At 38.7% G+C, this 12,491-nt stretch overlaps 1 protein-coding gene across 6 annotated transcripts in view; it reads right to left on the bottom strand.

Moving 5' to 3' along the window:
• The window catches only part of Arms (Ankyrin repeat-rich membrane spanning), a 39,345-nt gene that overhangs the window by 3,141 nt on the left and 23,713 nt on the right, over positions 1-12,491 (bottom strand). For 5 of the 6 annotated variants that reach the window (XM_076113560.1, XM_076113563.1, XM_076113562.1 and 2 more), the window contains exons 9-26: positions 11,421-11,718; positions 10,036-10,243; positions 9,408-9,545; positions 8,787-8,957; positions 8,326-8,442; positions 7,783-7,987; positions 7,250-7,429; positions 6,285-6,479; positions 5,620-5,875; positions 5,173-5,338; positions 4,615-4,793; positions 4,004-4,119; positions 2,969-3,187; positions 2,446-2,610; positions 1,890-1,992; positions 1,531-1,628; positions 1,401-1,418; positions 399-495 (exon numbers count right to left, since the gene is read on the bottom strand). In XM_076113560.1, coding sequence (XP_075969675.1) covers positions 399-495; positions 1,401-1,418; positions 1,531-1,628; positions 1,890-1,992; positions 2,446-2,610; positions 2,969-3,187; positions 4,004-4,119; positions 4,615-4,793; positions 5,173-5,338; positions 5,620-5,875; positions 6,285-6,479; positions 7,250-7,429; positions 7,783-7,987; positions 8,326-8,442; positions 8,787-8,957; positions 9,408-9,545; positions 10,036-10,243; positions 11,421-11,718 — 2,929 coding nt within the window. The remainder of the gene's footprint in view (positions 1-398; positions 496-1,400; positions 1,419-1,530; positions 1,629-1,889; positions 1,993-2,445; positions 2,611-2,968; positions 3,188-4,003; positions 4,120-4,614; positions 4,794-5,172; positions 5,339-5,619; positions 5,876-6,284; positions 6,480-7,249; positions 7,430-7,782; positions 7,988-8,325; positions 8,443-8,786; positions 8,958-9,407; positions 9,546-10,035; positions 10,244-11,420; positions 11,719-12,491) is intronic. The other variant, XM_076113559.1, reaches the window with a different exon arrangement.

Genomic DNA, 12,491 nt, shown 5'->3' with positions numbered 1-12,491 from the left:
TCATTAAAAAAACTGCAATTCATTAATCTTTGGCGTAGATTATAATCTTATGCCACATTAGGCTCATCTCGTGAGCACATTTAGAGTTTTACCATATTTAAGAAATATAACATTAAGTAATGTGAACGACTCGCACGAACGACTATCGGTTCGCTCGATAAAGGCGGTTCGGAGTCGATCCGCAGCTCGCTGACTGAGATCAGAACGGTTCGTCCGCGACACGAACGAATGTATCTACATGAAGACATCATCGGTGAAGTTGACGACGACGTGGTCGCGGCGCGGCTCCAGCTCCTCGTCGGATGCGGGGGGAGAGGGGTGCGGGTCGGCGAGGAGAGCGGGGCCGTCGAGGACGGGGGAGGGCGGCGGGTACTCGCGGATGGTGCGGAGGGGCTCACCTGGGTGGGAGGGGGGCTCCGACTGCAGGACGTCCTCCAGCGCCTCCTCGTTTAGCGTTTGAAGTGCGCCGCAGATCATTTGTTCCTCGAGCGTTACCTGCCAACGTCATATTGACGATTAAAAACTTGCCGGGCGTTAAACATACACGTAATAATTAGGACACGTTTAGTTATTTACGATATCCACAATGGGCATAAAATGGGCATCAAATATTATCAAAACAGTATGGTTAATGCTACAAAATTACATAATTACCAGAATCTACAACCCTCGACACAAAATCTTTTAGTGTTTTATAAATTCTATATTGCAACGTTCTTACATTAATAAAATCTATGCATACCCATTCACCAAATTAACAACTAAAACAAACATTAAGTGAGAACATATTCAGGGACTTTATAAAAAAACAAAGTGTTTATTTGTGCAAGTAACAGTAACGATATAAAAATAATGATCTCCGATTTATGTCGATGCTGTAAGTCATTTGTAAATAATTAAGTATATTTTTATTAAGGAACTAGCTGACCCACGCAGCTCCGCTCACGCTTTCTTGTTTTTATTTAATACCGCGGATTTTCAAATTTATTCACCTTTTACACCTTCTCTGGACTTTCACAAATAATTCAAGACCAAAATCACGAGTTTTGGCGAGACTAACGAACAGCAATTCATTTTTATATATATATAGATAAGGTCCATTCGATTCCACTTAGTATTTAAAAAAAAACTGGCATTTCTTGACACTTGGGCCCTGCATCACCACTTCCAAATATCTATGAAACAGCTCATCAGATGCTCATTTGACAGTTACAGTCCTATATTTATTGTAATTTTATTCAGCAATAAAGTTACCTAACACTTATTTATGAACTGTGAAAATGGCCCAGTTTATAAATAATGAACAATCAATATACTTGTGTAGGTATGTCGTGTTCGTGCAATGAATGCGTTCTACGTGTATAAATATCAAGTGCACTACGTATTCTACTAATAATCACCTGATATTCCGCGTATGGCTGTGAAATATATCATTTATATCAATTTAATATAGTAATAACATTTTATCAACTTCAATGTTCTAGTTATTGTAATGTATTGAAGTAAATTGTATTGATGTAAATAGCTGACCTGTTTTTCGACGTTGGAGGGGCGGCTGCGCTGATGTTCCATCGCGGCTCGAGGCTTAGCTGAATCCAGTTCCACTTCAGCTGGTTTCTCGGATAGTACTGTAAATCGATTCTATAGTTAGTACATACAAAGATGTTATGGTTGAGAAGAAAATATTATTGTTGTGCCTATGATTATATAAAACACGAGCAAAATTACTTATGGCGGCGATTAGGTGCACCCAAATTATTTTAAAATAATACAATGGATAGAGGATAATAAATATAAAAAAAGACTTGAGCAACTCAAGAGATCAATTATTTGTTCAATGTGTACAAGTACAATGTGTGTTCATTGTTACAAAACAAAATTTATTTTACCTGCAACGGTGGGTGCAGCTGACGGCATGTTAGCCTCGAGTTCACGCAGATTTATTATCAGCAGTTTGAATAATTCCCAATCACCAAACGGTAGCTCGAGAATCTACAAAATATGGAGAGTATTATTATTTGCCCTTTGAGATATAGAATAAAGCACAAAATAAATAAATAAATATTTTTAGACAACACAAACGGTCTTCTGATTCCAGACAGAGCAGAGTTAGTACTATGTTTATTAAACTACTGATAAACATATGTATCTTTTACCACATAATAAAATAGACAAATTAACATCCAAACTCAAAACAAGTGCTTGTGTACTGAAATATTAAAATTTGTCATGGGTGGGATTCGAATCTTCAAAACGCAAGCCTCTTATTGCGGCGGGGTAATAGAGTTAAGAGTTAACCCTTTGACCGCCACGGCCGGCTATACTCGACAAATCAGAAGTTGCTCACGACGCTATATTTTTGTCGACTTTTGCCGACTAAAGCTTGGCGGTCAAAGGGTTAACCAGTGCGTCAAAGGTGCAGTGGTCAGGAGAAGTGGTACTGACCGGCTCGAGGTCATCGAGGCGGCACACGGCCAGCACGAGCCCGCACACGCGGTGCCGCTGCAGCGCCTGCACGGCGCCGCCCGCGCCCGCGCCCAGCGCCGCGCGCACCACCTCGCACACGCGCTCCACGCTCAGCGTCGACAGCCGGATGTTCACCACCTCCACCTGCGTTAAACCACATTTATTTTACAATAGGGTACTTACTAAGAGTATAGAGAATTAATATATCACCATTTACTAGTACAAGACCAGTAAAAGGTGCAGCCAAATTGCACATGCTATGTACTTAATAAAATTTATGATAGACCGAGACATTAAATTTTATGTCAAATTAAATTAAATACATTGTGATTTTGCTATGTAGATTTTTTTACAAACTGATTTGACTGGTAGTAAACCTTTTGCTTTTATTTACATTTTTTTGTTATTTAATGTGAAAATTCCACAGCAAAATGATCGATTCTATTCTAATTGTTTACATATTTAATAGATCAAACTAGCATAAAGTTGTTACTATACACACCATGGCCGGGAACGCAGTTCGGAGCATTTGATATGGGTTCTGTGAAGGTGCCGGTTGTTGTTGCGGGGGCTGTTGTTGTTGCTGGAACTGCTGTTGTTGGAACTGTTGCGGCTGCATCGCTTGCGGCACGAAGCCGCCGCCCGTGTTGGTCCAGCCCACCCACACTGGCTGTGGAGGCACTGGGCCCGATACTGGTGGCTGGGTCGGTGGCGACGACCGCTAAAATATCAAGAGAATATTTATTAAACTTATTCCATATCTGCTATAACAGAAGTACTAATCACCCCAATAATTACTGATTTACATTATGTAATGTATCTATCATTCTATGAGAAAAAATGGTAAAATACGTTCTGTAGTCTCTTCCGTGAAACTTTGTCTATCTTTATACGTTAGAATAGTTAAACATAACCTGTCTGATTGTTATGATTACACGAAAAATCAAACATGTGATAGAATTTAGGAAGCGATAATAATATTTTACATAATATATTTGAATAAATAAAACTGAATACTCAATGCCAGCTCAATATATTAACCATTTATTATACACAAATGTATTTCCATTCGGCAGTGACCTTGTTCTAAAGAGACGACTAAATTATTTATGAAAACGACTCTGTTTCCTACGCCATCATTACGTAGGTGTACGGTTTACGTACCTTACGAAATACTTACTATACGAACTATAGTCCCATAAATTAGTATAGACCCTAGTATGCAAGGTTCGCAGATGATGGATGCATACAAAATTGAGGATTAAGAAATGAGTGACCCGCAGGCCTATGTGGCATGTTTGATAAAACAACGTTATATTGGAGGTACCTAGAATTATTTATTATTATCTTGATAATTCGTGCATACCAAAGCTTTTATTTAAGTTACCTATCTATGTTTACGATTGTAGTAGAAGTCTTGACTAAGTTAGAGAACATTATGATCGAATTCATCAACATATACCTTTACAAAATAGTCCTGTAACGTAATTGTTTAATGGTTATAATAACTAATGAACTTAATTATGTGTCTACTTACGTGTTTCCTATGGAACAGTTTGGAGTGCGGCTGTCTATGTTGTTGCGTGCCCCACATAGCGCCGGCCGCACCGCTCGCACCTGTATCCTCTTCTACCCCGCTTTGTAGTTGCTCCTCTGTGAATCATACATACAGTTGCTATTCAAAAGTTTTAAGCCGACTAAGACTACGATATTGTGAAGGTTCGATTACGGAAAACACTGCATAAGAGCCACAGGTCATAATGATAGAACTCTTTAAAATTCTCGTAATCCCTATTTGAAACTGATAGTCAGTGACTGTGTAATGAATGACCAGTGGTTTTGCTAAAGGTTAAGGCCCAGTTTCACCACCTATGGATAAGTATGAGATAGTTTGTCACATGAAATTTTGATAGTTGTTTTAATACATTTGCCGTCACCCTATGAAGCAGATCGGTTACCTGACACCTTTTCGTAAGCTAAGACACTGGCCTTAAAATTGTAAACTTTAGATAACCAAAATAATATTTCAAGGATATTTATCGCTATTTTTGTAAATTTTATAGGTTTTAAGTTTTGTCATATTTGTATTATATTTATTAGTTAAATAGTCATACAGTGATAAACTTAATACAATTTTCATGTTCTCACCTTTAATGACCTTCTTGATGTAAGGATCTAGATTGATAGTGAACGGCAGGAATATTTTCAAGTCTGCGGCGGTCAGCGTGGAGCGGTGGAAGCTGAGGAACACCTCCAGTTTACGTTCATCACGGTCTAGCTCCATAAGAGTACTGGCCTCTCGAAGACCATGCATTAAAGGTTTCACTCTGAAAATAAAAGATAATAATATGACAACTTACTTTGGAGATCTACTATACTAACTTTATAAGCGGGAATTTTGGATATTTGTAAATTAATTCCGCTAAAACTACTGACCGGAATTCAAGTAAATTGATTCACAAATGTTAATAACCTGGATTTACACACAGGACATTTTACTCTGGGAAATATTTTTACGCTAACGAAGTGGCCGGTAGAAGCTAGTTTCGTATAATTTACGTCATGTTGTTAAAGGCGGTCTTTTATGTTTACAATTAAGAACAAAATCGATACGCTGATTTATCAACGGAATGACACATACAAAAAAGACATAAGTAGAAACGATTTGTACAGCAAGATGTAAACAAATTTAATTTACCAACTCACTTTTCATAAATATTCTTAAGTGACATTGAGTCATCGATGTGCTCCTCATACGTCTCGTGGTGGTATATGATCCAAGATGTGCGGAACGGCCACTGCTCGGTCAAGTTCACCCACGACGCCAGCTGGTACCAGTTGAACTCGATTTGGAATGCTTTTAGTAGACGACCTGGAGTAACAAACATTTTATTAGAATCAGTGTAGTAACATACTTTTATAACAGCAGTTGCTCAATAATTGGAGATTGAATTTGAGGACTTTTGTCAGTTTTATTTATTGTTACTACGAGTAAGTAGTATGAGGTTTGGAAAAGTGTAGCACTATATTGTCGGCTATATTCTATTTTATAGCATGAAATGCCTTTTACGGAATAAATTCATCTGCACGACTTAAAACACCATCTGGAAATACAGATTTTTGATGTTAATAAGTTCAGAGCAATGAATTAACCTGTGACGTAGAGAACATTCATAAGTCGTCGCATGCTGCGCGGGTTGACATCGCTGAAGTAGTCATCCGTGAGCAGCACTCGGTTGAGGTCGGCGGCCCCCGCGCCGGCCGCCACGCCGCGGTGGTGCAGGCCTGACGCTACGGACGATGCTACTGACTCAGACGGACGGAGGCGCCGCTCTCTTGCTGCTTGCCCCTTGATGCGCTCCTGACTTGACATCAGCTCCGATGTTGATGATAGGCGACGTGCTGACACCTACAACGAAATACATGGTGACGTCATAGTAGTTAACTTACTTACTCACTAACCCCTGGTTTCTGAGTACATGGTGGTAGTTTATCTATTCAATAGCGTTTTTTTTATATGAATTTAAACGCTATTGAATATATGGAAGTAAGAAGATTTCAAGCATAGATCATACTGTAGCCTGTATGTACTGCATTCAAATAAGATATGAAGGTATTCAAATAAGAAGGCATTAAATTAAAAGTTTTAAGCACATGAATTGGGTGCCGATCTATCAAAAACTAGTGCTATATGCAATTTATTTTTTAGGACACGTACGACTATATACGAGCTTACGTGCACGAACGAACTTTCCGATCAGTAGGGGTAACCGAATTAGCATTGCTTTAATCTATCATTAATACAGTATAGCACTCACAGATCTTTGCAATGACGTGGAGAAGTCATCGTTAGCCAGCGCCTGCATCCTTCTCATAGCTGTTTGTTGCGCGGCTTTCACCCGGCGTAGCGCAGAGTTTTGCAAGTAGAAGGGCAGTTGCACCATGTTGCGTAGATAGTCCCACCCGCCGATGTTGCTCTCAGAGAACGCACGACGACTGTTTATCTCCACCGCCTATTTCAATTTTAAAAAAGGGTAAAGCATTTATTTACATTTACACATACATTTTTCATTTTACGATTTTTATTGTCGAGGTGGAGACGGGACTTCCTAAATAGTTTTAATTTTCTAACAATTTAGATACTTTTACGACAGAATTAGGAATAGTAAGAAGAATAAATAAACGGTTTCTTAGATACATAGAAATAATATTTGATCACATTTAAGTATATAAATACATAATACAATACTTTACAAATTTTTTGGATATTTACGTGCGTATTTTACATAAATACATAAATATTTTCACATAATATAACAAATATTTATATCATGCAACACACATATGACCATTTAATACAGATTGACATCGTTTATTTTCAGATCATGCAAGACCATGATATAGAACACATGATAGAAGGGGAGTATGGCACAACATCGATTCAATGACTCTAACAAAATTAAACACCAAACATATTACTATGACGGGTTCTTAACTGACCTCCATCCAAGCAACCTGTGTGGAATGTATAGTTCTAATAAGACACTGACAACTAAACCTTATACTAAAGTTATATACGTACTATAATTGGACAATAAGGACAGCAAAAATGACACAGATGAAGACGTAACAAGATTCAATGATGCTCGTAAAAGAAAATTTACACTTTTATTTATATGCTTTATAATATGAGTTGTTAATTAGATACAATCAAAGTTTAATCAGATTTTTTTTTAAGTGATAAATAACAAAATTAGATGGTAAAGTGTACTATGTATCTTACCTTGCTAATAATATGCGGGTCTATGGCCAGCAGCAATATGAAGGGGCTCTTGGGATCGGAGCAGAGCGCGTGGACCGCGTTGAGCAAAGCGAGCACCTTCTCCTGCTCGCAACTGTCTAGCGCGTCCACTACCACGACTAGACGAGTCTGTTGACCGGTGAACGCGTCGAGACATGAAACCTGGACGACGAATTCGACATTTATAAGTAAGGTATAAAATGTTCTTCTACAAATATCGATATATGCACGTTGTGTTCTTTGTTGTTCGTACACATACATTGGATGTTATTGTAAGAATTTCTACCGTTTCCATTATTCAATTTAATTCCTCAATGAACACATAAATATAATTAGGCCCCGGATTCTGAGGTACATTTAGCGGTAGTTTACGTATTCAATAGCGTTTAAGCTCATGTAAAAATGTCACTTTAAATAGATAAACTACCGCTAAATGTGCCTCGGAAATCGGGCATATGTACACCAAATTTTTATTTAATAGATAAAGTGAGGAAAAATAAGTTTGTTGTACGTACCACATGCGTGAGCGCCTGCACCTCGGGGCGGAGCGCCAGCGTGGGCGCGGTGTCGTTGCGGCGGCGCGTGGCGCGCGCGAGGCGGGCGCGCGGCGCCAGCGCCAGCGCGGCCAGCACGCGGCCGCACGTGTACAGGTTGGCCAGCAGCGCCGCGCCGCTCACCGCGCACGCGCCGATCATCAGCCCCTGTTGGATTTCACGCCGCCTGATCGACGGGACCCGAGGTCGTAGAGCCGACGTGGTACGAGCGCGGGCTACGAGCATAACTACCTAGCGGTACCCTGCACTCTTACCCTTACCCTACGTCACTTTTGTCGAAGACACTATTGTCTACTAATAATGCCCTTCTCACGTAAATATTGCAAGAGTTTTGATAGGAAACACAAACTTTTGTAAGACGGGACTCACATGTAAATATAATTGACTTGACTAGTTCTAATAACTACAATGTTGAAATATCAAAATGCTACTTAAAACTCGGTGAAGGAAAACTATACTTCATATTAATTGTTTTCTAACGTTCGAAAATATGTTTATACTCACTGCGGATCAGATTCCCTGTCGGTCAGGTACATGATGAGTACGCACAGTCCCACCGTGATACAAGTGAAACACAACTCGAAAGTCACTATGTGAGGAATGCAGCAGACGCGGCGCCATCTGTACAGAAAACATATCGGGTTAATGCGAGATGATAGACACTTGTGTCTCGACTAAAGAACAAAAGCTGGTGATGATTAACTCTTCTCCTTTATTTTGTCTTTATTCCACGTTAAGTTGGATTGGCAACATAAGCTAATATTCGGAAATTTTGAAGGGAAGTTGTGTTAATGGTGGGTATGCGAGTACAGGAATCTGGGATATTGGTGAAATCTGGAGTGGCTCGGGTAGGTCGCGATCGCATATCCGAATGACTCTATAATCAGATAGATTCATAGGCAGAGAGATTCCTGACTAATCATAAACTACTCTATTCCTGTATGAAGAAAGTTTCAAATACTCACTTCCAGCCTGACGTGGAAGACACGGGTCTCGGTCGGAAGGCCCGCGCCAATCGTGTGCAAATACGTCCGTACTGACACTCTAGCGCTTCCGCTAAACTAGCAATCATTTGTATCACCATAGCTTCGCCTTCTTGACCACCACCACTCTTCATGCCTTCCGTGAAATGAAACCTGTGGAAAAGAGACAATTCGTGTTTAATTATGATACGACTCGTTGGTTAGTATTTTGTTGCTTGTGACAATTTATAACGTATTTTTTTTACGTTTTTTTTCTCGAGATATATTTGCTATCCAAATTACAATTAGTTGTAACTATAAATGTATCGTTTATGGGCCAATAAATCGAAAAAAATCTTAAAGTGCATTTAATTTTTAAATTCCTTTTGAAAGGTTTAAAGTAATGAGTGTTGAAAACAAGTTGGTCATCTATTAACCAACTTGTTTTCAAACATATAGGAAAGTTTCACAATTCCAAATTCAAGCGTAAATTAGTAAACACGATAGTACAAAAACTAAACCAACGTTACATTTAACTAATCTTGGATTATATAGCTAGTGTAAACAGATAATACTGTTGATCTGCTATGCTAATGTTTGTGTTAGTGAACAAATGTTTGCTACCTTATCGGCGTGGCTGGCAGTGCCCTTGGATCGTTCGGCCCCGGCGGGTGGCAGAACACCACCTGTAGAGCTAGCAGTAGCGAGCTGAACCTTCGACCTAAAGCTGATAGAACTCCGCCCGCCCACCACCATTCATATCTATGAACAACAAAAAAATTACCACAATTTTATATTTTCTATACACTACTTTTTGGACAGAAAGTGTTATTGAGGTTTTTATTGAGTTCTAAATTTAATATAACAAAAACCACACTAATTTTATAGTGGTGTAAAATTAAACAACTACTGTATAATATGAAAAACAAATAATAGAACACTTGCTTCTTCTGTTTGTGTGGCAATAAACATTCTCATAAAATTTGATACCAAGATTATGAGATAATGGGATTTTTCAGTAGAACACGGTGTTTCAACACACAGTCCACCAGTATTATTTGATTTTCTTAAACAGACCAAATATTTGCTTTAAGCGTGACCAATTAAAATTGTTTTAAGTTGCTCTGTGTATTTAGTTGATGCGCTCATTTTTAACGAAAAGACTCGTCGATATATCTCGTGACGCGCGTCACATTGCATTCGCATCACATTCGTCACTCACAAGGTTAGTGTAATATTAGTGTCGACTTACCTATTGCCAGTATACCAGAGTATATACAAAGCGATGTATATAGAAGCGAAGAGCGCGAAGCACAGTCCTAGCGCAACATATGGCGGGGCGCCCGCGACGGCGGCCAGCGCGGCCACGGACAGCGCCACGTGCCACGCGCCCCACGACACCGCCCACGACCACGCCCACCCCGTCTCGCTCCACTGACGAGCGAAGTTCTTCATCTCCTCTGTAAACAAACACCAGTATACACCATGTTTTAAGATTGTTTCGGCACAAAATGCTACTAACCTAGCTTTATATAAAATTCATCAACATCATTGTAGTGACATGTTGTACCGATCCGATGCTAAAGGGGTCAAAATAACATGTTTTCTTCATATTTAGTAAACACATCCATCTTTTTGCCCTTTCATGTGATGATTTTCAAAGAACAGGGCAATGGCGGAGTGACATGTTTATACTGGGTATTCTCTTTCTTGACAGTATAGCAAAAAGTTATACTTAATGAGCATGTGTAATTTTGACTTACGGCCAGAGATTACTTCCAATAACCAAGGTCAACAGTCTCTGCTCAAAATAATAAAAAAACAGCAATTGGCTTCGAATATTGTCGGAGCATTTGTATTGTAGTATTTTTTATGTAGGCACGTGATACATTTTTGTACTAATGCTGGCAATAATTGTAGTGGCAATAAAACGACGCCCACGATATCACGCCACACTTCATTGACGAGCTAAGGTTCATACGATTCTATAATAAATATATTCTTCGACACTGAGTCACACTTTCGTCTGAATTTAACGACATTCTCAGAATACGTGTCTAGATTTGTTGATGCTCATATTTCTGAATCGGTTTCAAGCGACATAACTTTACATTGACTCATTTATATGCCATATTTAATTAGAACAAGACTATCCCATGTGGTTACAAATTGGAATTTGTTGATCTCTGCCAAGTGGAGGTGTGTTATTATATGTCAATCAATAAATTGGTAAACAAACACCGTATATTATGACAACGTATATATTAAGAGCGTTTCTACACCGGGCACATTTTCTCTACGTTTTACATTATTTCGTAGTATTCTTGAAGCTCGTATCACGCGACGTATACGTCAACGAACACGCGCGTACACTCGTAGAAACGCGTGCTATACGAAATTCTAAATAAAAGCTTACACGTGCTGACAATACATTAGATAAGATTTTTTTAACGAGCATTATAATTATGGATTACACATTAAGAGTAACGCTGTGAATTCTTCAGACTTAGGTATATTCTGTATATTATTATTTTCACCTCTGTATTACAGTGGATGAAATTCGAACTCACTGCCTAAAGATCTCAAGTTTAGCCTTCGCAGTGCCGCTGAAAATGAGTAGCATTTAGTATTATTTACCTTTAAGTTTATTGAGCAAAAATGATTTTCCGGATCCCCACCGAGCATACAAGCCAACAGTAATAGGTACCGACAAGCTCGGTTCAGACAGCATGTCCGCCAGCGCCGCGCTATACAGTTCATATCCCAGCATGTTCTCATTGTCTTCGTTCGTGTTCAGCTTGCGAGCGCCGAATATCTGGCCCAGGATCGTCTTGTTGTAGCTCATGTCTATGTTGTATGGCGTCTCGTTCAGTTTGTTCGGTTTGTATAGCAGCTGGCTGTTCTTAGGATTCCTTAGGAGTATTTCTACTATTTGCTGTGAAAAGATAGAAGTTTTTAGATGTAGTGAAACAAATACTAGTTATCTTTGCCAATACCGTACTTCCAAATGGATATACTTTCGGGGGACTTTTTTGGTAGGCCATAACATTAATTGTTATGATGCTTTGTATATTTTAAAGGTCAAAGTAAACAAGTGCAGGTAGCAGTTATTACAAGTATTACAATATATTTTTTAAAATCCAATCATTAATAAAAGTAATTTAATGTAAACGAACTTAACAAATGCATGCTAGTATCTATATCGGTCATCGCAAAATGGAACACGAGATCTCAATCATCCCATTATTTATAAATTATCAATTTTAATTATACTTATATCTTAAAATGCATTTGAAAATCATTGTTGTTGAAATTTTGTGACTTGCTATCGTGTACGGACTACAAAGCCAAAATTATTCGATCATTGAGAGATTATTAGATGATTAATCTTTTACATCGCAGACAATATCGATAATGATGACACGTGAGAATTTTATTATATTCTTCAATTAACGGACATTTTCCTGTTAACGTATGAAAAAGCAGTATTTTTTATAAAGGCGTCTATTAGCAATAATTGGGGAAACAAGTGGGCTTCAACGTGATTCATTTAATTGAACGGTACTGGCCTAATTCATCTCGTGATACCTACACGTTCCTACACGTTTTGTTCACAAAAAATATAGCCACATACACTAGCTATAGTTTTTTTTGCAGTATATGGTATCTATTACGTCTCTCATTATCAGTTTGTTTCGGTTCATTGGC

This window comes from Anticarsia gemmatalis, chromosome 4, assembly GCF_050436995.1.
Source record: "Anticarsia gemmatalis isolate Benzon Research Colony breed Stoneville strain chromosome 4, ilAntGemm2 primary, whole genome shotgun sequence".
Classification (NCBI taxonomy): domain Eukaryota; kingdom Metazoa; phylum Arthropoda; class Insecta; order Lepidoptera; family Erebidae; genus Anticarsia; species Anticarsia gemmatalis.
Note: the sequence above shows the minus strand (reverse complement) of the source record. Positions and strands in the feature narration are given on the sequence as shown.